This window comes from Carassius carassius, chromosome 38, assembly GCF_963082965.1.
Source record: "Carassius carassius chromosome 38, fCarCar2.1, whole genome shotgun sequence".
Taxonomy (NCBI): domain Eukaryota; kingdom Metazoa; phylum Chordata; class Actinopteri; order Cypriniformes; family Cyprinidae; genus Carassius; species Carassius carassius.
Window position 1 is genome coordinate 25,692,278 of NC_081792.1, and position 25,377 is coordinate 25,717,654.

Sequence of the window (25,377 nt, forward strand, 5' to 3'; positions counted from 1 at the left end):
GAATTAACTCTGCATAGAGTAGACTACCTCTGAGGATTAACTGAGATAACGCTAAATACGTGACAGATACTACCTCTATTAGGTCCAATATACACTAAAAAAACAACGGTGAAGACTAAATGTGGCACAGGCATCCATATCATAGTGCATACTTAAACCGAAGTACAGTACATAGCACATATAATAAAACATGGAGAATCGAAGGCAGGCAACAGTTGCCCTTAAAGATTTAAACTGCATATGCAGATTTGATCGTAAGAAATTGTTAAAAAGGGAATAATTAGGATGGCATTATTTTACATTGATTACATGAAAAAATAAAAAAAATGATGACCAAGGCTGACACAGAATCAAGTCTTGAAAGTATGCAGGCTGACTTGTTGCCTCATTGAAGAGGTGGGGCTAGATGAGAGTGGGCGAGGCAATGTTGAGAAGGGGCGGGGCCAGCTGGATGCATGCACTGGTTGCATGTAAAAACCAAGGGCGACAAGGAGCAGCTGCAGTGTCTCATCTAATGATGACTGAGCTGAGAGAGTCTTCAAAGCAAATGTCTTTAGAAAAAGAACTGCACCAGCAAGTGACTGTTTTCCTGTTCAGTCCAGACCTCCTCTCCATATATGTATATTTTTTATCATCTGAAAAAACTACAACAAAATGGAATAATTATCTTTAAGAGAGGCTATGTTTCTGAAAGAAGCTATTAATAAGTCTACAATTATTTGATCACAGACACATTAAAAACAGTAATACTGTGAAATGTTATTACAATTAAACAATTTTTTTTTTATTTAAATGTATTTTAAAATGTCATTTATTCTTGTGATGCAAAGCTGAATTGCCAGCATCATTACTCCAACCGTCAACATCACATGATCCTTAAGAAATAATTCTGATTAATTTGCTGCACAAGAAACATTTCTTATTATTATCAGTGTCGAAAAGAGTTGTGCTGCTTAGTATTTTTTATTTTATTTTTTTTTATTTTTTTGGAAACACTGATATATATATATATATATATATATATATATATATATATATTAGGATTCTATAATGAACAGCAAGTAAAAAATAACAGCCTAAATTTAAAAAAAATCATCTGTAACATAAACTGTCACTTTTAATTAACTGAATGCATCCTTGTTGAATAAAAAAAATAATTTTAACTATTGTCACTTTTGATGAATAGAATGTGCCCATGCTGAATGTATTAATTTCTTTAAAATATTAACAGCAAGTAACTTTTTATTAATTAATTGAAATTATATTTAATATTTATTTATTTATTATTTTGATTACATTTTTATCGATCTTACTGACCAAAAACAATAGTGTACTGTATGATATGAAATTTATAAATTAAAAAAATAAAGCAAATAAAGTGTTAGTACTTCTGTTGACAGTATTTACCTGCTCAGGTGGTCATCTCCAGCTTTGGCCCTCCCACTCCCACTAATGCTCCGCCTCTTTCCTCAATGCATGGAAATAAGTGTGGCCCATCCAAAAGAATGCATCTGACTGTAGGTAAAGATTGGCCAAGTGAACAATGTAGAATTTCATCTGTATGGCATAGCTGTGCTCCTCCTTTAGTGACTGAATTGTCTGAGAACATAATAATAAATAGAATCATCAACCTACTGTTTGGAATATCAAGTTTTTCTACAAAATCTAATTTTGAAACATAAAAACATCAGTCATCAAGATCTCACCCCATAAAACAACATAATTGCTTTGGTTTGGAAATAGTTATGCCCAAATTCCTTCTTCGTCATCCTTTGAGCCCAAAATACATCCAGATATCCAGAGGTCAGCATGAGATGAGGAGAATTAGATGAGTTAAAAGTATTTAGATTAGGAAATTAAGTGACTGTATTACAGTGAGCAACAGGTAGATCATATAGAAGTCCATTGCCTGCTGAAAAGACCAACCATTTATTATAATTTGATTTCAGTAAGTGTTGTTGCCATTAACTAAAACTATTTAAATTACATTAAATAAAATTAATTGATAACATTTACATTTATTCACTTAGCTGACGCTTTTAACCAAAGCGACTTACAATTGCCACATATGTCAGAGGTCGCACGCCTCTGGAGCAACTAGGGGTTAAGTGTCTTGCTCAGGGACACATTGGTGTCTCACAGTGGATTCGAACCCGGGTCTCTCACACCAAAGACATGTGTCTTATCCACTGCGCTAGCACCACCCCCTAAAACTTTAATAATAGAAGAAAATGTAAACAAACATATTTAAAAATCTGAAATGTTGTGGCACCTTAATAACAATACTATAACTGAATATAAATAATACTAAAATAATACTTTTTTAATATTTTAATGTTATTGATTAATTTTACAGATTATTAAAAAATATATATATTTATTTAATCTTGCCTCCTTTTGAAGGTCTCAGATATTTGCATTTTCACATACAAAAACAATGCCAGACTCCTGACTGATTTTTATATTACAAAATGTGATTTATATCATGATGTGGCTGGCCATACTCACTATTTTATGCTAGTTAGAATAGGTTTATTTGGTGGATAAACACTGACCAAGTTGGTAGTAAAATGTGGCTAATGTGGTTTTGCTGATTAAACTTTTTGTGATTAAGCGTGGCAGGGAATATCCAGCACACCAGCATCCCATACTGGTAACCAGCATACCAGCAGCCAAAACTAAACATACAACTCATTAATCTGGTCTTTTCAACAGGGTCAAAACATGCATTGCAAACCAATATATATATATATATATATATATATATATATATATATATATATATATATATATATATATGTGTATATATATACTGTAAGCTTTAATAATCCTATTAAAATAAAAGCAGCAACATGTCAAGGGTTTGTTTCTTTTTCTTACAATAACAAAAAGAAGTATTTAAAATTTATCATTTACAGTAACTTACAATCTGCAAAGGAGTGGAAATAGTTGAAATCAGGATTAAGCATAAAATAATATCTTTAGAATCATTCATACATGTGAAAAACAAGATCCAACAGATTCTAACAGATAGTTGTAACAGGGCTCAGAGAAAAATGGGAATCATGTCGTTGTGGCAGTTTTTCTGTTAATTAAGAGATAATACAAGACTCCTTTGCCTTAAAAATGGTTGTCAAATACTACAAAATGCATCAAATTTTGTGAAAAAATGTGTGACATGCTCGAGCAAAGCAGGCACTATTTTTGGAATCAGCACCTCAAAATTAGTAAGAAGCAAGTATTGAATTTCATGTGATGCAGATTAGATAGAAAAACTGCAAAGTAGAGACCTGCGTGGGACGGATTTTTCAGTCCCACTCCCACAGGATTCTGTCCCTCACTCGCACACCGCAACCAGGGCCGTAGCTGGGGTTAGCGGGGCCCCGGTGAAGGTTGTACCAGTGGGCCCTGTTTGACATTGTTTAATTTATATGTTCATTCTATTTATTTATTTGTGCTAATTGCACAATGTTTAAGTTGTCTCATGTTTGTAGGTTTCCAGTTATAGAAAACAAATATAAAATAGCACTGTATAGTCTTCACTCTAAAAATTTAATTAACAGTCAAACCAAAATGTATTCAGACACCTTCATCATTTCTTACATTATCAGTTTATTTGCTCTAGTTTATAAAATAGATCTCAGAGTTAAACTGTGTCAGAACAAATTCATCATGAAAATGTCAGATAACTTTGATAGAAAGGTGTGTAATGGATTACAATCAATCCAAAACTTCAGACAGTTGTTAGTATGACAATATTTACACAACTATCAATACTTTGTTGAACAATTACAAAGCAATGCTTAATTTTGTTCAGTCTGTGGTGTGAAAAGATTGCATTAGCAATTCAGGAAAAAAAAACACGTAAGCAAAACATGGTCAGGTCAACGTGTCTGAATAATTTTTGTTCCCATTTTTTCATTCAATTTCATTAGTAGTCCACTGTATGAAGATTTTTTGGGTATAATATGTCACATCTCGCTTTATTTTGCTATACTCACATTAATTATAGTGTCCTGCACCTACTATTAAAACGTAAATAAAAATTTGGTTTGACTGTGCACTCATTCTTGTTAAAACTATGAAGTAATGCCCACCGAACACAGCGCGCGAGTTGAGCTTTTCCACCTTGTGTTTGAATGATTTAAACTCTTTTGAATGTTTAATTTGGAAAGTGGCCAGGCTTAAAAACATATGAAAATGATAAGCTTTCGTGACGACACGTAGCAGTGGTCTATCAACTGTCCTGATCGTCTTTTTAGGCTAGCCTCAGCCAGACGGTTGAGATCGCCGGGGGCCCCCCCTTGGCCGTGGGCCCCTATAATCGTTACCACCTTTCACCCCACTTGCGACGGCCCTGACCGCAACATTCATGTTTTGTCCCGCTCTCACCCGCAAAAGCCAGAATAAAAGTAGTCTAAATAGATTTTTATCGGTACATCCATGAAATTTACATGAAAGTTCTGTGTCGCCTAGCCACAACATTCCAGCATAAACACTCATCAACATTCACAAACCACTACCGGGTCTCACGGTAATCCCGCGGGAGTGCAGGTCTCTACTGCAAAGGTTATTGAAACAGTCATATGATGAACAGCAGGAAGTAGGAAAACAAATATACACTAATTTAGCTTATTAGTTAGTTTAGAATAGGTGCAGACACAAACTTTGTAGTATAGTCAAGTTAACATAAAAACCTGGTCTGGGGCAGATCGGTGTCCGGGATGAGGTGGTCCACGGCCTGGACCCCGATGGTGTGGTGGAGGATGTCGAGGATGTGGGCCCTGCAGGCCAGGGTGCGGGGGATGATAGGGGTGCTGCTGTGGGTGTGGCATGGGCTGAGGGTGGGGGCCCTGCTGAGGTGGAGGTCCGTGGGGGTGCTGTTGCGGAGGGACCCCAGGATGAGGGTGTTGAGGGTGGGGTGGTTGGGGTCTAGGTGGATGCTGGTGTGGGCCTGGCTGTTGAGGGTGCTGGGAGTGTTGGAGGTGGGTGTATTGAGGCTGCTGTGGGTGCTGTGGGTGCTGTGGGTGCTGCGGGTGTTGAGGGTGTTGAGGCTGTTGAGGGTGTTGAGGGTGGTGGGGGGGTTGTGGGTGTTGGGGATGGGGCACATGTGGGTAAGGAGGCTGGTGGGGGTGTTGGGGCTGCGTGTACGGTGGTTGGGGTTGGGGTTGAGGATGAAGGTTTGGAGGTTGCATGTGGGGAGGTGGAGCGTGAGGGTGAAAATGGTCGTCCTCGTAGTTGTCGGCAATCAATTTCATTCTGCTCTGTGTCTAAATGGATAAAAAGAAGACACAAGCAACATATTTTTGATATAGATTCTCAGAAGTTCACAGAATGGAAAAATAAATCTCTAAATGGCTTCTACAAATGTAATCAGTTTGCATTTACTCCATTTTCAGGAGTCAATGAAGCACAGACCACCAGAAAACAAAGCTGAGTTTACAAGGTATCAGGTTACATGCTATATGCCTCAGAGTACATGAAGAAGATTTTCTAATACTTTCTTTGACTCGTTCCCTGATAGTTGTAAGTTGATATGGCCACATTTTGAGAAAACATCTCTCTGAAGTTAAAAATAGAGATGCACAATAATGTATATCAGCTACATTTTTTTTGTTGTTTATTGGCTGATATTGGATATTTAATTGTTGCTGGCAATTTTCAAAGTTAGATAACTTGCGAAATAACCTGGAAATAACTTAAAGGTATAATGACTGATCTTAGCAAAGGATCTTTAGAAAATGTGAAAATACTGTATGCATGACTGGAAAAAACTGAAATTGTGATATTTAGTTTTTCTGCAATGTACAGTATATAGATAAAAATGTCAAGATGGTGCCGGTGTGTTTGGCTGGCCGTCTAGTACCTGGTCTTTTTTTTTTTTTTTTTTTTTGTCTCCCTTCTGTCCCAAGACGCCACCGCTGTCTCAGATTATGAGAGTTTTATATGCTTATTAACATCAGAAACACTGTGGATATACAGTTTGAGCAAGAACTTGGAGGACCATGCTTACACCTTCCTCAAGTCCTGTCTCAACAAGTTCTCAAAGTTCTCAACAATGTTTTGCTAACTGTGATGCTGCATTTTTGGTGTTAATAGACCTTAGTACAGCCTTTGACACCACAGACCATGAAATACTTATTTCATGACTTAAATGGTTGGTAGGGATTCGTGGCAATGTTTTAAACTGGTTTAAGTCCTATCTAACCAATAGGAGCTTTTTAGTTACCCTGGGTGAATTTATATAATCGTCGGCCTGTCTTACATGTGGGATCCCTCAGGGGTCCATTTTGGGACTTATTTTGTTTTCATTGTACATGCTTCCAGTTGGGTCTATTTTTAGTAAACACAGATTATTGGTGTTGTCTGATCAGTTTTTTTTTCTTCAAGTACATTGACAAAGGTCAAGCTATTTTTATCCTTTTGTGATTTTGAAAGGGTGATGCCTGCTTCTTGCCTGGACTATTGTAATTCTCTGTATGTAGGGATTAGTCAGTCCACATTGTGAAGATTACAGATTGTCCAGAATGCTGCTGCTAGATTGTTGACAAGTTCTCGGAAACAGGACTATATTACTTCCATTTTGTCATCTTTAAAATTGGTTACCGGTCCGTTATAGGATTGATTTAAAAATTCTGCTGTTTGATTTTGAATCTTTACATGGCCTTGCATCATCCTATCTTTCTGATTTGTTACAACCTAACTTACCATTAAGATCACTCAGGTCCTCTGACCAGAAACTCCTGATTGTTCCTAGGTGGGGATGTAAACTGTGAGGGGACCATGCATTTGCAGTGTCTGCCCCAAAGCTTTTGAATAGTTTGCCTTGGCACATAAGAACTGTCTCCACATTTGTCTCCTTTAAGTCTCTTAAAGACTCATCTCTTCTCCCAGGCTTTTCTGCAGAATGCTGCTCAGTGAGTTGTTGTTGAAACCTCACTGTTTTTTTTTTTTATGTTGAATGGTTTGATGTTCATGCTGTATAATAGATATGTGTATTGTATGTTTATTTATGTTTTAGAATGTGTAAATAAGAATAAATTGCCTTGCTTTAAGAAAAATCTTTCCACTTGAGTTTTCATAGGTCGTATTTCCAATATTTTTGACCAATTCATTATGACTTTGAAATAATTATTAATATGATTTTGTAGTCATTAAATAAAAATACTATAAATATATTGCAATAAAACTATTGTACTGTAAAATAAAGAATTTACCAAAATTAAAAAATTGAGGCCTCAATTAACTTGTAACATACAAACTATTATTTTAATTTTTATTGTTTTATGTCCTTTTTTAATCTGAAATTGTACAGATCTTCAATATTGTCCATTTAACATATATTGAGCACAAGATGATAATTACTGACTTTCAACATCTGTGAAAAATTAATAATATCTTTACTCTACAATATCTTAATACTACTGTAGGTGTAATTAAATGGGTTTCTGAGTAGAGAAATGAACTGACCTGTTGTTTGAGCTGATGCATCAGTCTGTCTTTCTCTCGTTTCAGGGCCAGCACCTCTTCTTGTGTCTTCTTCTTATTGGAGGAGGACAGCTCTAGCAAAGCGATGTTGGCATCCTTCTCACTGATAGCAGCGAGCAGAGCCTGTTGTCTGAGGAGAACAGACAGTCTGAGATATGTATGCATGTACACTGAGCAACTTTCAAGAAATGGAACACAGACTAAAGACATCATAGGTATCAAATATTGAAGGTTGTGTTGTATGAAGGAACAGAGTCTGATCGCAAAGATTCTTACTTCATCTCCAAGATTTCCTCGAGCTGTTTTCTGCGCTCCTGTCGGAGGTTGGTCAGATGGCCGTCTCTCTCAGCCAGAGACTGTTGGGTGGAGGACAGACGCTGCTTAGTGGCTTCCAACTCCTGCCTCGTCTTCTCCAAAACATTCATCAGCTCCTCCATCTGTAAAATAAAGAAAAATGTGTGCAAGACAATAGTGAGAAAAACTTTTGTTTTTCTGGTTTTCTATTTATTGATGTAGAAATTTCATTTTTGTTTTCAGTTTATTTATGTAGAAATTTAAAGCCACCAAATAAAACAAATAAAAACACACAAACCTTTGGGTTGTCCATCGGATTATCCTTACGTTGATCTTGCAAGATATTCCCTGGGCCTTTCTTGTCCATCTGAAGACCAAGCTTGATGCCTGGGCCCTTTTTATTTTGATCCTTGGTTTGCCTTACAAAACATGCAGAGTTCCACCTAAATATCTGAATTTGTTAGCAATTGCATAACCCTATTTAACTAAACATTATATACTGAACCAAACAAATGATCATATCACATTTTTGTCCTGTTTTTTCAGTACAAATATCTCTAACACTTTAAAGTCTTTATATATTATGCACTACAAATGTAGTTTTAATGCATTAATTGTGCTTTGTAATGCATTGTAAGATCTCATGAATAATTGTAACCACAGTTTTGGTTCCCATTGACTTAAATAGTTTTTTGTTCATATAATGGAAGTCAATGGAAACCAAAACAGTTTGTTTACAAACATTCTTCAAATAATCTTGTTATATGTTCCACAGAACAAAGAAAGTCGTACAGGTTTGAAACAAGGTTTTTAGTGAAAATGATGATAAAATATATAAATATTTTGGGTGGACTATCCCTTGCAGTGTTGCTTTTTGGAGAGATTTTTTCATTATCTAATGCAATGCATTTTTCATTATCTAATGCAATGATATTCTGACTGAGTGTGTTTTAAGTGTCCAAATACAATTTTGCGGTCACTGTATGTGTGATTATTAAGTGCAAATAACAACACAACACAACATCACCATGAAATATGACTCACAACCGTGACAACAAAAGGAAAAATAGTTCTATTTCTAACATCACATGAACAAAACACGCTTGGTTGTTGCTCACAAGGGAGGGTGAAACCCTGGGGAACAACCAACTTACCTAGGCGTAAGACTAAGATACAGGAAGGGCAGGAGCAGGAAGGAAGAGAAGCCACAACACAGCAAACAGGAAGGAAAGGAGAAATAAAACTTCAGAATTAATCGAAACAAAACAGAAAACAGCTAGAAAGAGTCAAATGAGAACCTAGGAGAGCATTAGAACTGCTCCGGAGGTCAGCAAGGCAGGATGCACAACACTATCATCTCAAATCAACACAGTCAGTGGATAAACCACAGTCCAGATCTGCATGGGCCCGTGAGAGCGCCAACATGCAGCAACTCAACCAGCTGGGCCGCAGTGAGGGATCGCACGGGGTGGCAAACAGGGCATGAGCACTCAGGCATGAGGGTGCAAATCTACTTGAGGAACACTAGACCCTACCTAAAGCACCCCCGGCTCATTCACAGAGCAAAACAGAGCCTGAAAAGCTGCAGAATGTCTCATGTAGGCCAATGAGACGGCCGCTTTGAGGGGTTTTCGCAGGCTGAGGTGGGAGGGGATGGAGAGGATCATTCAGAAGAGTGAGAAGGAAGGGAGGAGAGATCGTGTTAGGAAGCAGAAAGATTACATGGGATGTGAAATGAATGTTCAAGGGTCAGGAAAAAGGCTCTGCTTATTGTCAGAGCCCTTGTGTGCCAGAAACACCAAGCAGAAAGCACAGAGATCCTTAAAGCGTTTGTGTGCAAAGTAGAGTAACAACTGCAGAACAATTTAACATATCATATAAGCAGGATGGAATAAAATACACCAAGATTCCTAAAAATAGCATTAGTTAACAGATCTATGTGAAAACCACTGTATAACTGAATTCATAATTTTAAGAATAGCTCACATAAGAATGAAAATAATGTTGTTATTTACTGACCCGTATGTAGTTTTGAACATGCATGATTTTCTTTGTTCAGTAGACAGCAGGAAGTGTGATTTATTGATTTTTACTAAATATTGACTTAAATATAATGTTATCCTTACACTAATAATCCATTGCATGACTTGAGAAGACTTGGAATATAATGCACAAGCCATTCGTACAAACTACTGAGATTACATTTCAGTGGTGACTTTGTTTGACTTGTCATTTTTTGGAGTTCAAAAGTTCTTATTCACTTTCTGACAGAATATTCTGTCCAAAGGCCCATTCACACCAACAACAAAGAAAAAATTATAAAAATATTAGCATGCACACCAACAGATGATGAAATGTTCTGTTTATAATAAGCTTGAGCTGCAGTTTTGTTGTCTGCTTATTCTCATAAAAGCAGAATGATTATTAAAACTTTATTTTATAGTTAAAATAGTTGTTGTTGGTATGAACAGCCATCAACATCTCCTTTTGTACTTCATGGTAGAACGCAAATCAGCCAGCTGACATGAGGGTGAGTAATTAATGACAGAGTTTTTATTTTTTAGGTGAACGATCCCTTTAATCTTGGTGTATTTTTAGAGAATGAATACACATCAGCATGCATGTTGCCATGCCAACATCAACACAACAGATATTTCAAGTGTGCAGTTATCAAAAATTACTGTGCTGAAACTGAGGAATCATTTCGATTAAAACTGTGAGAATTTTCACATTCAATAGTTACTATTCCAGATACAAAAAATAAATAAAATAAAATAATAATATAAAAACTCTTATAGAACAGATATAATCATAAAAGGAAAACTACCACTCTGTTTCATGTATACATTAGCACAGTTCCAAAGCCTAGTGAGTTTCCTACCTAGAGGCAACATCATTTAGGCATCACTCCCAAAAGGAAGTGTGCAGACAGCAATATATAAGATATGTACTGTATTTATGGCCAAAATTTAAGGTAGCATTAAATGTATTAATTTCTATCATTCATACTAAAGTTTGGGGTTATGGGGTTATGTTTATGGAAAAAATATTTTATGCTCAACAAGGCTGCATTTATTTAATCAAAAATACAGTAAACAATAAATGTAAAATGTAATTTTTATTAGAATATGTTTTAAAATGTAACTTATTCCATTGATGATAATGCAGAATATTATTATTTTCTTTCTCAACTGTTAGCATTAAAAAGGTTTCATGAGCAATGTTTTTTATGACTGAATTGTTGCCCACTAAGAAACTTTTTAATAGTTTTTCTTAATCAACCACTTATGAGGCTCCATCTTGGTTAGCGAGGCATCTCACTAGGGCTTGGAACAGAGTCCACACATGCACAAGAAACGGCATACACAACCACAAAACACATTATACACACATATTATTTTCTGAGCTGTCTCAATCCACGGATTTTACATCAATGCAATCTGGCACATATTTCCCACATTATAAAGAACACAAAAAAACTATTTCTTTTTAAGAAAAACCAGTGAATGAGAGACAGCGGTGCGACAGGGGCATCAAGCATGCACACAACAATTGCAGTTGGAGACAGATAAATGCAGCCGAGCCGTGGTGCCAGTACAGAGCACTCACTTTCCCAGGAAGTCCCACACCATGCCCCCAATCTGCTGGGGGCCAGCGGACACAGAGGGGGGAGGGTCAGAGGGGGCTCTGCCACCAGGGCGGGGCGCGGGGCGGGCAGCAGTGGGAGGGGGACTAGGCCACAGTGAAGAGGGTATGAGTTATGAAGTTATGGATGGAGGTTTATGGATGGAGGTAACACGGATGAAGATAGATAGATAGATAGATAGATAGATAGATAGATAGATAGATAGATAGATAGATAGATAGATAGATAGATAGATAGATAGATAGATAGATAGATAGATAGATGAATGAGAGAAATTCATAGGAGAGGCAGGATAGGAAAGGATTGAAAAGAAATTTTAAACAAGAAATTAGTGTTTTTTGACAGAAGATGAAGGAACGTGGAAGAACAGGAGGAAGGGAAGAAGGTCGGAAAAAGAGAAAGACCAACAAACAGAACAGAGAAAGAGTTGGCGAGATGGTAAACAAAACAGAATAGAAATACACATGGTTAATTAAACCACATCAACACTAAAGCATGAGCACGTCAACCGAGAAAAAGCTACGAGACTTTGAGCGAGAGCTGAAGAACCTACGAGGAACTGAACTTAGTGCCTGATGCTCTATTCCTAGGGCTGTTAATACTGACAGAAATTTTATTATTAAAAGGGAAAAAGTGCATATAAAGCACAAACTGCAGTACTGCATAATGCATCATAATGCATAAATGCATAAATCAAACTCATTTGGAATGCTGATCATTTCTACTATGGGTAGTCAATGTTTTGCGTTATATATATTATATAAATAGAATTAGAAATGAGACATATTTAGTATTATCCACTAATTGTATTAATGCTTGTTTCATCACTTTGTTGTGTCATATCTCAATCAATTACAGTCACTTTGAAATTGCTGTTAGTGTGAATACCCATTTCAGATGATGTACAACCTGAACATATGACTAGCATGGACCTGACAAATTAGACAACAATAACTAAACATAAGTATTTAGAAGAAGAGTAAAGCAATATGACGGCAGTTGTATATGAACATGCCAAAACACACAGATCTGTCAGGAATTGCAGTCATCACAGAGAAGGCAATTCACAACCACCAAACACAAGCTCAATATCAATATTCAGAACATGTCAAAAACACACAGAATACTGATGACCTCATGAATGCATGATTTCAGGAAACAGCATAAATATTTGCAATCATCATCATATTTCATCTCTAGAACATGACCAGCTCTGAGAGCACAAACGGCCTTTGACATCAGCATTTTGATGTTATACCCCAGCAGAATTTGATATTAAGTACAGTAGAAACTGTGAAAAGATGCTGTCAAAGCCCGAGATATCAGAAAAAAACGAGAGATCAGTCCTGATGCTGCATTATGAAACTCATGCAGGCATCATAAATCATTTTCAGCTCGTCAAATCTTATAAAATTCACCTGAATTGTAATATTTACACTACAAAGGAATGTTTGGACATGTTTATTCATTGTCTATTAATACTACTTTTAACATTTTAGAAGAACATTTAAATAACACTGATGTAAAAAAAATAAAATAATAATAATAATAATTATCCCATAGTGGAAAAACCATCACACTTCATGGCCCAAATCATTTTTTAATTAATTAATTTTTTATTAATTAAATATTTTCTTTTGTAAAGAAATGCTTGTATAATTATCTGGCCAAACACATTAAATTATGTTTATTATATATATTTTTTTCTATGCATCTATTATATTGTATGGTATGCACGTGTATGCTTTAGATGCATTAAATAAAATTATTTTGTAATACATTTATACAGCATATACTACAATAAATGTACAAATTCACAAATTTTGTTCTTCTACAAAACAAATTCCAAGCATTTAAGTATAAGTATAAGATCAAATGCTTTTCAAAATCATAACATTTATGCAAAAAAAAAATTAAAAAAATAAAACAACTTTAACTGGTAGTGCCAATGTGATTTAAATGCTCAACATCACACTTCCAAAAGCATTTAGAACGCAAAAAAGTTACTTTTCTCACCTTTCCAGTTCTGCGATCTTCTTATCCTTGTCGTTTTTCTCTGTCTCCACCTCTCTCAGAATCTCCAGCAACCTCTCGACCTCAGCCTGGGATTTGCTGGACTCTTCTTTGTAGAAAGACACCTCCTTTTCCAGAAGTTTGACCCGGTCCACATATTCAGGGTTCCCCCGTGAGCTTTGCTGCACCTCCACTTCATGGGCCTTCTGTATAAGGATGAATGGAAGGCATCACCATAGAAACCAGTTAAAAACCCAGTCTCAGTCAATCAAAATCCATTCATGAAGAAACATTACCAGCAACACATTCACCAGTATTGCAGACTACAGGTATTAACAAAGCTCCACAAAGCAGATAATTAGCCAAGCTTTAAATGCATAAATCCCAAAGATAAAATGTGCTTCTTTGGCTTGTTGCAGTTAAAACTAAATATAGGGGATTGTGTCATACTGTAAAACTAAGGAAGCTGCAGTTACGCATAATTTTCTTTCATACATCTGCACATTGAAAATGAATGCACAATGGATCACACACAATACAAAATCTAAAAAAAGCGATAATGTGGTAATAATGTGGTCATAAAACCAAAAGTTAGATCAAAGCTGACACAGCAGATTCTCAAAATGTTCACATAACATGAGAGGAATTAAACTCACAAGACAGAGGAACATGCAACGCAACATGCAAATGTGGATTTTAGCTCCATGGTTCAGTGGTAAGGTTCTTTGCAATGTGTTTGCTTTCAGACATATGCGTGTTCAATTATCTGGGTATTAACTTCAAGGAAACATTGGAAGCATGAGGAAACAATACAGTTTTTCAACATTTCACAGAATGCCCTTGAATCCCATTTAAATATGTTTTAATCCTGTTGGTTTCATCTCATTGTTGTCACTACATACAGTTTATATGATAAAAACATTTATGAATAGTAAACAGGATTCATATGCAAGATTCTGAAAAGATCTGTATTGCACCAAAACATTTTTTGGGGAAAAATAATAAAATAAAACAAAATAATTACTACTCAAATTAAATTTTTGTAATGCACAATTTACTAAACATTAAATTATTTATATTTCTCTATATGCAAGAACCCAAATAACCTGCAACTGCAACAACCTCCAAAAACAACCAGACGTCCAGATATTTTTACGTGACATTTAACATAATTATGAAAAGCTGTACCTACCTAATATACATATTATATATTGTTCCTGAACTATAAAGTTTATCAGACCATAAATTATAACCCCTTCTTTCTATAATGCAGCATATGTTGAATTATTTGCATACCTTTACAAGTTTTGGGTAAAGAAAGAAACTAAGAGTATAGTGTCCTCATGTTTTCAATGTGTATTAGTACAGATCCAGAGAGACACTTACGGGATTGTTCATTTGACTGAACAGTTGCTCTGCTTGCTACATTGCAAAGGAGGGAATATGAGGAGGAGGAGGAGGATGAAGGGACAGTACAAGCTTTATCATTAGCTCTTCTTTCAGGATAATGATAATGTTCGACACAGGAGAATATAAACAACCAGAGAGCAACACATGTCTGATCATCACAGTCACATTTCAAATATTTTATGTGCCCCCGGCACCCAAAAATGCCATTTACTGTAAGTAGGCAATTCACTAGGTTTTGAGACGCAGCTACTGTCAAATAAGAGTATTTAGACAAAGACAGAAATATCTCATAAACACTTTTATACAGTTCCCACGATGCCCTCTAAAATGAGTGGCCATTAAGACGATGGAGAAAATACATTCATTGAAAAAACTGGCATAATTTTAGTGGTGAAAATTAAAGGTTGATTGATATGGGTTTTAAAAAGGTAGATATTCCTAGAGTATACTGCCAAAATATATACAGTGAGACCACAGAGAAAACCTGAGATTTATGCAAAATCAACAGAAACAGAAACAGAAAAAAACACTTTGCACTGTCAATCAAATCAGCAAATTTCTGACATTGAGCACATAAACTCCTTTGTACCAAATGTTTCAGTCTTTTAAAAAAAATTGGAAAAAACTTTTCCAAAAGATTGTTATGCTTATAATACATGCACTACCATTCAAAACTTCTGTGAAATTAAAAAATTAAATTAAATTTGAATTTTAAAGTGGTCATATTATGCGATTTCAGTGTTAAAGTGTTACAAGCTCTTGGTGCATAAAGATGATCTGTAAAGTTGCAAAGACTAAAGTCTCAAATCCAAAGAGATATTCTTTATCAAAGTTAAGACTTTGCCATGCCCCCCTAAAACATCTCATTCAAACACATCCCACCATTTCTACGTCACTATGGGAAATATTTGCGTAATGCCGCCAAAATGTTCACGCAAAGAAAGGAGGAGTGGTTTCAGTAACTACAGTTAGTGTTGAAGCAGTCATGTCAGGGAGATGTGTGTGTATCTAGGCAAAAGGAAAAACACTTTATTTGGCCTTCTGAAAGTAGATGCATTTAAGAATCTTTAAGATTACTTACAACAAAACAGCAACGCATTTTATGGACGACTATTTCGTGAACCTAGGAGAGGATGTCATTCTGACTTCCTGGTGCTTCCGGATCAGCTACTGTGAGCATTTTTTGTTATTAGTTTAATTATTTGCTATTGACTGTTCAAATGTGCAGTTTTGCGAGTCGCACATGTGTGTGTGCACGTGCGTGTGTGTGTATGCGTGTGTGTGTGTGTGAGAAAGAGAGAGAGAGAGAGAGAGAGAGACCGTGTCAAACAGTGGAGTCAGCTGTTTTAACCGTCCATGGCTTGTGTACTGCAAACACATAGGAGCTTCATCACTTCATCTCTGTTTCTCTTTCAGGCTTGAACCGATGATAAAACTAAGGACATTATTAACTGTCTTTATATTTATTTTAAAAGATGAAGCTCACGATTACGGAAAGGGCCATTATATTTCCGACAAGTGCTTGTGGTGTTAGTCCAATCCCAATGCACTGGGTCAGTTGCCCAATCAGAGCAGACTGCGCTTTTCAGAAGGAGGGACTTTGAAGAAAACTATGCGTTTGAGAGAGGCGGGGCATAGAGGACCTACAATAATCTACAGTATTTGAAAAATAATGTGTTTTTTTAACATTAAAGCATGTCAACATATTATGTTACACCAAATACACAAAATAATGATCTTTAAAAAGCATCATAAGACCCCTTTAATATTTTGAAAGAAGTCTCTTTTGCATTTACTTGATTAAAAACAATGAATATTACAGAAAAATCTTGCGAAAACATTGTGAAATTCTTTTGCAATATAAAACGCCTCAAGGTTACGTATGTAACCCTAGTTCCTTGAAGGAACGAGACGCTGCGTCTAGCGCTTTGGGGAACGTCCCTGACGAGACCGACTCTGAATATCGTGTGCAATCCGTCCATCGGAAAGGCGTGACGTCACGGGCGGGGTGACGTAGCGACCAGGAAGCTATAAAAGCACGTGCCGTGCAGCTGGCCTCAGCTTCGAGTAGGGAAGCAAGCGCCGGCAGGGGTGCCGGGAGTATGGCTTTGCGACGCAGCGTCTCGTTCCTTCAAGGAACTAGGGTTACATACGTAACCTTGAGGCGTTCCTTTTCAGGAACTCGAGCTGCGTCTAGCGCTTTGGGGAACGATGTGCCAACGCTGCCAGACTTCCAAATCCCTGCCTAGTGTGTATCCGAAGAGCACAGCTAAGACGAGAGAACAGAAGAGCCCGGCGTGGCTCGCATGTCAAGATTGTAAAATCGGACAAATGTGGAGGGCGTGGACCACCCCGCAGCGTTGCAGATGTCCAAGAGGGACACACCTGCTGAGAAGGCCTTAGAGGCCGCCATACCCAGAGTAGAGTGAGCCTTGGCCCCCAAAGGAGGGGGAAGACCAGAGGACTCATAGGAGACGTTGATAGCCTCGACTATCCAACGACTAAGGGTCTGCTTGGTGGCAGGAGAACCCTTGTTAGAAGGACCATAGCAAACAAGCAGTTGGTCGGATTTTCTCCACAGGGCAGCTCTGTGGACGTATACGTCCAGTGCTCGCACTGGACACATACAGTTTAGCTTCTCTTGGTCTGGCTCCCGAAAGGGAGGAGGACAGAAGGCCTGCAGTACGATAGGTTGTGGTGTGACAGAGGGAACCTTCGGAACATACCCCGCTCGAGGGTGTAAGAATGCTTTGGCCATACCAGGGGCAAAGTCTAGGTAGGTAGGGGCCACCGAGAGGGCCTGGAGATCTCCAACTCTCTTTAGAGAGGTGATTGCCAATAACAGGGCAGTTTTAATTGTTAGATGTCTGTCTGAGATGTCTTGAATTGGCTCGAATGGAGCTTTACAAAGAGCCTCTAGCACCACAACCAAATCCCAGGGGGGAACACGGGACCGTACTGGAGGTCTCAGCCTCAGTGCACCTCGGAGGAAACGTGTAACTAGGGGGTGTCTACCCACTGACTGATCATTGAAAGGGACATGGAAAGCAGCTATGGCCGCCACGTAAACCTTTAAGGTGGAGTGGGATAACCCCGCAGAGAGCCTGGCTTGTAAAAACTCCAGAACTGTACCAACTGGGCAGTTTGCTGGGTCAAGCTGGCGGTCTCTGCACCATGAAGTGAAGAGTTTCCACTTCAGGGCGTACAGTTTCCTCGTAGCGGGAGCTCTGGATTGGAGTAGGGTCTCAACAACCTCGGTTGAGAGACCAGCTGCTAACAGTTGTGCCCCCTCAGGGGCCACACCCACAGCTTCCACAACTCCGGGCGAGGGTGAATTATCGTACCCTGCGCCTGTGAGAGTAGGTCTGTCCTGATCGGTATCTCCCACGGAGAGCCGTCGAGGAGCGAGACTAGATCTGAGAACCATGGTCGGCCCGGCCAGAACGGGGCTACTAATAACAGACGGACCCCGTCCTGGCGTACTCTCGCCAGAACTCACGGGAGCAGAGCGATAGGGGGAAAAGCGTACAGACGAAGCCTCGGCCAGGTCTGTACCATAGCGTCCAGTCCCAGAGGAGCTGGATGAACTAGAGAGAACCAGAGGGGACATTGCGATGTCTCCTGAGTCGCAAAGAGGTCCACCTGGGCTGTGCCAAATACTCTCCATATCTGCTTCACCACCTCGGGGTGAAGCATCCATTCCCCGGGCCTCGGCCCCTGCCTCGACAGTATGTCTGCTCCCACATTCAACCTCCCAGGAATATACACTGCTCTGATCGAGAGGAGTTTGCCCTGGGACCACAGAAGGATCTGGTGTGCCAGCTTGTACAAGGGGCGTGAACGCAGACCCCCCTGGTGATTGATATAAGAGACCACTGATGTGTTGTCGGTGCGCACCAACACATGGTGACCTCTCAGGTCTGGGAGGAAATATTTAAATGCTCGGTAGACTGCTAGCATCTCTAGGCAATTGATGTGCCATGTCAGATGGCGATCGCTCCACAGACCGCGGGCAGGGTGGCCACTCATGACCGCACCCCAACCGGTGAGGGACGCGTCTGTCGCTAGCATTACACGGCGACAAGGAGCTCCCAGCACCGTGCCCTGATTCAAGAACCAAGGTTTCTTCCACATGTCTAAGGCACGAAGGCACCGCCACGTGACCTTGATAACTCGAAGTGGATTTCCCCTCGGGGAAAAGCCCTTGGACTTGAGCCACCACTGTAGGGGTCTCATGTACAGCAGGCCAAAAGGTATCACGTTGGACACAGCTGCCATCAGCCCTAACAATCTCTGGAATTGTTTGACAGTGAGCGACTGGCCTTCTTTGACTCTCTCGGCTGACGTGAGGATCGACTCGATCCGAGCAGGAGACAAGCGTGCCTGCATCGTGGTCGAATTCCACACTACGCCTAGATAGGTGGTTCTCTGAACTGGAGAAAGTACACTCTTCTTGGCGTTTAGTCTCAAACCCAGCTCCCCCATGTGTGCGAGGACGACATCTCGATGTCGAACCGCCATCTGCTCTGATTGAGCTAGAATCAACCAATCGTCGATATAGTTCAGAATGCGGATGCCCTGCATACGGAGGGATACCAGAGCCGCATCTACACATTTCGTGAACGTGCGGGGTGAGAGTGCAAGGCCAAAGGGAAGTACTCAGTATTGGTAGGCTTTGCCCCCAAAAGCGAACCTCAGAAACTTCCTGTGTTGTGGAAGGATGGAAGTATGCGTCTTGAGATCTATTGAGACAAACCAGTCCTCGGATCTGATTTGAGCTATAATCCGTTTGACAGTGAGCATTTTGAACTTCAGTGACATTACTGAGAGGTTTAGATGACATAAGTCTAAGATCGAACGCAACTCCCCATCCTTCTTTGGAACTATGAAATACCGGCTATAAAACCCGGACTCCCTGACTAGAGGAGGGACCACCTCGATGGCCTCCTTCCTAAAAAGGGTATTCACTTTTTTGTTCCATAACCAGAGCCTGCAGGAGGCCGACTATTGTCTTTCCACTGTGCGCAGGACCCATTGAGATACATTGGCAGTAGTTTCCACGCTGCTAGCTAATGTACTAAGGGAATCAGTCTCTCGAGACTGATCTCTGGAGTAAGAGGCCCCCGAAGGGGAGGCGAGCATCCCAGCTCCGCTACGCTCACGGGCGGAAATAACTGAGTAGTGCTCGCTGGAGGCCGCTGCACCCTGAAACTCCGGCAGGGTTGGCAGACCCACCTCCCGAGGGCACTGAGGTGAGACGGGCACCGTGTAATGAGGTGGACACCGCTCTACCCCAGTAGGGGCTGCCCTCTGTAGTAGTGACTGTTTGTACGCGGAGGGGGCTGCTCCCGCCCAGCAGTCCCTCCAGTACATCTAACTTCATGAGTCAAATACCTGTCATTATATTCCTCAGAATTTAATGAAATCAAACAATCAGACAAGTAAATACGGTCTGGATTGTGATACAATACACATTGAAGTGATATATTGAACTTCTCGAAGTTAGATAACAGTCACTAGATTCCTCAGAATCTAATGCAATCCAAATTCCTCAGAATTTAGTGAAATCAAACAATCAGACAAGTAAACACGGTCTAGATTGTGATAAAGTACACATTGAAGTGATAGAACCAACTCCTGCTTATTAAATGGAGTTAAAATAACCAGACACGCGGTCGGGTATGGAAAAATTCACATCAAAACTGAAAATGATGTAATACACGCGTTGCCTCGACAGCGCGCGAATAGCTTAGTCACACAAACAATATTAATCCCCTCAGAGATTAAATAGCTGCTCACTAAGGCTGCCCGTATAATGACACTGTTTGTTTTATACTGTGCTTATGCAACTTTGTTTGTGCAACTACAAGCTCGCCGACGCCCTCCGTATCAATCTCCTCGGAGAAAGAAAGGCAGAGCGTCAAGCCCGACGCTCGGGGGGAAGAGCCGAAGCTCGGGCTTCCAAACCCCGGAATCAGGCAGATCTGGTGGGTACGGTAGGAGATAAGGACGTGCCCGTCTCCATACCTTCCAGCAGATCGATCTGCGAACCCAACGAATGCCGGCGCGGCTTCGCCTCGGCGAAAGCGGAACCGGCATCGCGAGGAACGCTTGCGAAGGCTAACTTCTCGAAGAGAGCCCTGCGGGATCGAAGCGTCCGCATTGGCATTCGTTCACAATGCGGGCAGTCGGCCCCCTCGAGAGCCGACTCAGCGTGCTTCGATCCCAGGCAAGCCACGCACAAACTGTGTGTATCCCCACTCGTAATGTAGCGAGGGCAGGGAGGAACACACAATCTATAACGTGGCTTGGAATCGCCCTTCATATGTTAGGTCTTTTGCTTTTGTTTTGGCATATTGAGCTGTTTTAGCGATCTTTTAATGGCTAAGGGACAGACAACAATAAATAGGACCAACAGGACAGACTTTTGACATGCACACACAGAGCGCTTGCTGACAGATTCGAAAGCTGAGGCCAGCTTTTATAGCTTCCTGGTCGCTACGTCACCCCGCCCGTGACGTCACGCCTTTCCGATGGACGGATTGCACACGATATTCAGAGTCGGTCTCGTCAGGGACGTTCCCCAAAGCGCTAGACGCAGCTCGAGTTCCTGAAAAGGAACAACTATTTTCTATTTGAATATATTTTAAAATGTAATTTATTTCTATGACAAAGCGGAATTTTCAGCATCATTACTGATGAGCTCATCAAGAAAAATGTCTTATTGTTAACAATGTTAAAATCAGTTGTTATTTTTTAAATATTTTTACTGAATTCTTTAAAGAATAGAATGTTCAAAGGAAAAACATTTATTTTTTTTTAACAATGAAAAATTCATTTCTGAACTATTTAGTGCCTTCTTGCTTAAACTTAACTTTTGAAATGACCTTAAACTTGTGAAATATATATATATATATATATATATATATATATATATATATATATATATATATATATATATGTACAGTATGTATGTATGTATAATTTTAAAAAAGATCTGAAATTCTAAATACACATGATTGCTAAAATTAAATAATAATAAAAAATTAAGTTTTAATTTACACAATATTTAACACCTACAATTATTTATTAAAACAAAAATATGCATTTTCTATTTGGAAAACTGTCAGCATACCCTGGAGTTGACACACAGAGGAACAACTACTTCTGTTAATCTGAATTTCTGATTCAACTGATGCGGATAATCCAGAAATTGTAAAAATGTCCAATAGCAAATGAAGAAGAAAAATCATACCTTTTGTAACTGTGTCTCCAGTTTACTGCATTCCTCTTTCTTCTGCTCGATTGCGATCTCAAGGGACTTGAGTTTGGAGTCTTTCTTCAGACCTGATGAGGCCAGCGAGGAGGCGTGTTCTTTTAAATCTATGAGACTCGACTGGAGGAAGAGCAAGACAAGAAGAGAGCTGACAGTCCGATCAAAACCTCCAAGAAACACAACTGAAACAAGACACGCACACAATCACTGACGCACCTCTTTCTCTGTTAGCTCCACTTGTAAAGAGTTCACCTTCTCTTTCAGGTCTTTATTCTCTTTTTTATATGAGTCCACCTCCTCCATTCTCTCTCTGTCTTCCCTCTCCCTTTGCTCTTTCAGGCGCTCGATAATTCGCTCCTGTGACAAAAACACATTGCATCTGAACTCGCGGCTAATTGAGCATGCTAAAACATTTTCCCCTTCCCTAACACTCAAGGTTTATAAATAAATGTCTGTAAATGTCTTCATTCTTCACAGATTGGGGGTAAATTCACAAAAAATGTCATTAAGTTGCTGAGAAATGTGCTGTATTTAATAAATTTTTTTGGCCATGTTTTGCATGGTTTATTTGCATGTTTATTTGCATGTCCACAGTGCATGCAAATAAACATTGCTATCAGCAGGCACAATTTATTTCCTAGGTGTACAATACTGTGAAAATGTCTTACACAGCCTGTTGTCAAAGGCAATTTTTCGAACTTGAAACTTCATTTATAGTGAAAAGTGTCAGGTTTCACCAAAACCATTAATTAGCATATATAACATGAGGGAGCTCTAATTTTATGTGCTTCTGTCCTAAATTTTCATTTCCACTTCCACTTGTTTGGGACGATTTCTGGCACCTTCTCGGACAGGGCTTCCTCTAGCGTGACGAGGGCAGTATCAGTGTTGCTGGAGTCCGTCTGGAGAGACTTGACCCTGTCCTTTAGATTCCCGAGCTGTTTATCTTTATCCCTCAGCTGCTCCTGAAGGTTCTCAATCTGAGAGAGAGCAAGAAGATAAAAACGAGTCTGGATTTAGCAAACATCGAACAGTTAATTGAGAGTTTGGAGTTCTCTTTGATTGATTATGATTCTTAGATGTTTTGTTCATCATGAAAATCTTTACAAATCAATGCAAATGCTATGAATCTTGGAGCCTAAATATAATTGTCAGAAGTAAGAGTTAGGCTATAAATGAACTATATCACAATCGCATGACTTCAACATCACGACCACAACAACTCTATATTAATATTTATTTAAAATCTACAAGTTGGTAAGTTAGAACAGTTTGCAAGAGCATGAGTATAAACACAATGAGACTGAAAAAAAAGAGAAAAAATGTCAACGAGTGAGTAGATTAGTTTTTCTTTAAAAAGTTAAAAAGTTAAAGTTTTAAAAATCATGAGTGGGGTATTAATGATGTATTTTATGTCATAGAATAAAATGTGAAATATATTGAGCTTTTGTTTTTTACCACAGACCTTATTTCAATAATTTAACCAAAAATCCATTTAAAAATTATTATTATTTTTTTCTTTGGGGGGGGCGATGGATCTGGTTTCCAGGTTTTAGAAATCATTCTTGCATCAATCAAGAATTGCAGTTCAACTTGGTGCCCCCAGGGGTGCTAATATTACATACTTCACCTTTACAAAGCACATAGAAAGTTTAAATTTGACTTAATGTCATGTTATCTTATTGCTATAAGAGATTTTTTATTTTTTTTAATTAAAGCATTCATTGTAAAAGTATTATAAGCCAATAAAGTTACAAATATACCCACAACTTGTAAATGCATTGTTCACAAAAACATAATTTAATGTGTCAGGGTGAACACTTTCAAAATAACAAGGACAAATATCAAATAACAACAAATGGCCCTGACAATAAGAAACATTAGTAAGTCAATGTTTACTGTCATGAATGGATGTATAATGCATGTACTGTAGCTACTAGAGGCTATCGTACAAAGAAACCACATGTTTTTAACGCCATCTTACAAAGATGCACACCCTTGTCTAACAAACACCTGTTTTCCATTTGAACGGGTTTGTGTTGAAGGAAGCCTGAGGATGTTACAGCCCACAACGTATACCGCTGACTGTGAAACATGAGGTTGGTCTCTAATGGTACAAGCAGCGTCTCGTGGGAATATTTTTGCCTGTTGATGTTCTGTATGGTCAGATAATGGGCTTGATTATACTTCCTTCAGCCCCCCAAGAACTGGATGCTTTCTTTGATGAATGGTGCAATATCCCGTTACCTCGGTTATGGAGCAATATGAAGGGGTTTCAAGAACAAATGAAGCTGTTGAAGACAAGGGGAGCTACAAGGGTGTTTCTTTATATAAATATCTGAGAAATACAGCAGCTTGTTTGTGATGTGACTTAAAATATATGATAAAAAGGGTCAAACCAGCATACACAGCAAGAGATACAGATGTTTCCAGTGACTGAACAAAAGGCTGAAGAACCCAGCAAAACATGTGGTGAGACTAAGAAGATGAAAAAGAAGAAATGGGGAGAAAGACACTAATGCTCTGTGGCTCTGCAGTTAAAAACCTTACTGTCTTATCTGCCTTATGCTTACCTTATCTGTAAAGAATACATGTATTTCTGCTTCAATGTTTAGTAAAACATTCAGCTCACCAGGTTTTTTTTCGGTGTATTTCCCTAATTAATTAAGAATAAATTGTCCCTTTCTCAATATATTTTCTGACAAATCTGACCAAAAACTCTATATAGGTGCGCAATAAGAAAAATCTTTTACATATAGAGGCTTTCAAATCCCCTTGCTCTGGCTCATATCACACTCTTCTTGGTATCGATCCCCAATCTTTTTTAATGGCCCATGAAAACTGGCCTCTGACCTTTGATGAGTGAGATTTACCTTCTTCTGCAGGACGTTTATCTTGCGTTCTTTGACTTCCAGCATGTCTTTCATGTCTCTGATCTCCCCGGCCAGTGTTCCCTTCTCTTCTGTCAAGTCTTGCAGTTGCTTCGTCTTCTTATTAAGGAAAGATTCCTTCTCTTCCAGACGCAATCTAAGAGCGTCCACCTAAACAACACACCATGAGCAAGGAGTTCATGTAATGCTGATGAGATCTGCCTTCAAGTGATCATTGAAAAAAATAAGAGAGTAAATGAAAAAAATCCCATAAAAATTATTTACAATAACATATATACATAGAATTTTAAGGGACAAGAAGTTCCACCAAGGTAAATGTTAACACGTAATAAAATAAAAATAAAGAAGTAAAATAGAAC

General features: G+C 38.9%; 1 protein-coding gene across 3 annotated transcripts in view; it reads right to left on the minus strand.

Moving 5' to 3' along the window:
• Window positions 1-335: 335 nt before the first annotated feature.
• LOC132119650 (ERC protein 2-like) overlaps window positions 336-25,377 on the minus strand; it is a 54,995-nt gene continuing 29,953 nt past the window's right edge. For 2 of the 3 annotated variants that reach the window (XM_059529799.1, XM_059529797.1), the window contains 14 exons: window positions 25,001-25,168; window positions 22,970-23,107; window positions 22,344-22,484; window positions 22,107-22,247; window positions 14,828-14,863; window positions 13,445-13,647; window positions 8,937-8,948; window positions 8,081-8,201; window positions 7,765-7,925; window positions 7,471-7,618; window positions 4,698-5,270; window positions 1,707-1,770; window positions 1,408-1,599; window positions 336-644 (listed from right to left, as the gene is read on the minus strand). In XM_059529799.1, the coding sequence (XP_059385782.1) occupies window positions 1,744-1,770; window positions 4,698-5,270; window positions 7,471-7,618; window positions 7,765-7,925; window positions 8,081-8,201; window positions 8,937-8,948; window positions 13,445-13,647; window positions 14,828-14,863; window positions 22,107-22,247; window positions 22,344-22,484; window positions 22,970-23,107; window positions 25,001-25,168 (1,869 nt within the window). In that variant the 3' untranslated portion in view covers window positions 336-644; window positions 1,408-1,599; window positions 1,707-1,743. The remainder of the gene's footprint in view (window positions 645-1,407; window positions 1,600-1,706; window positions 1,771-4,697; window positions 5,271-7,470; window positions 7,619-7,764; window positions 7,926-8,080; window positions 8,202-8,936; window positions 8,949-13,444; window positions 13,648-14,827; window positions 14,864-22,106; window positions 22,248-22,343; window positions 22,485-22,969; window positions 23,108-25,000; window positions 25,169-25,377) is intronic. The other variant, XM_059529798.1, reaches the window with a different exon arrangement.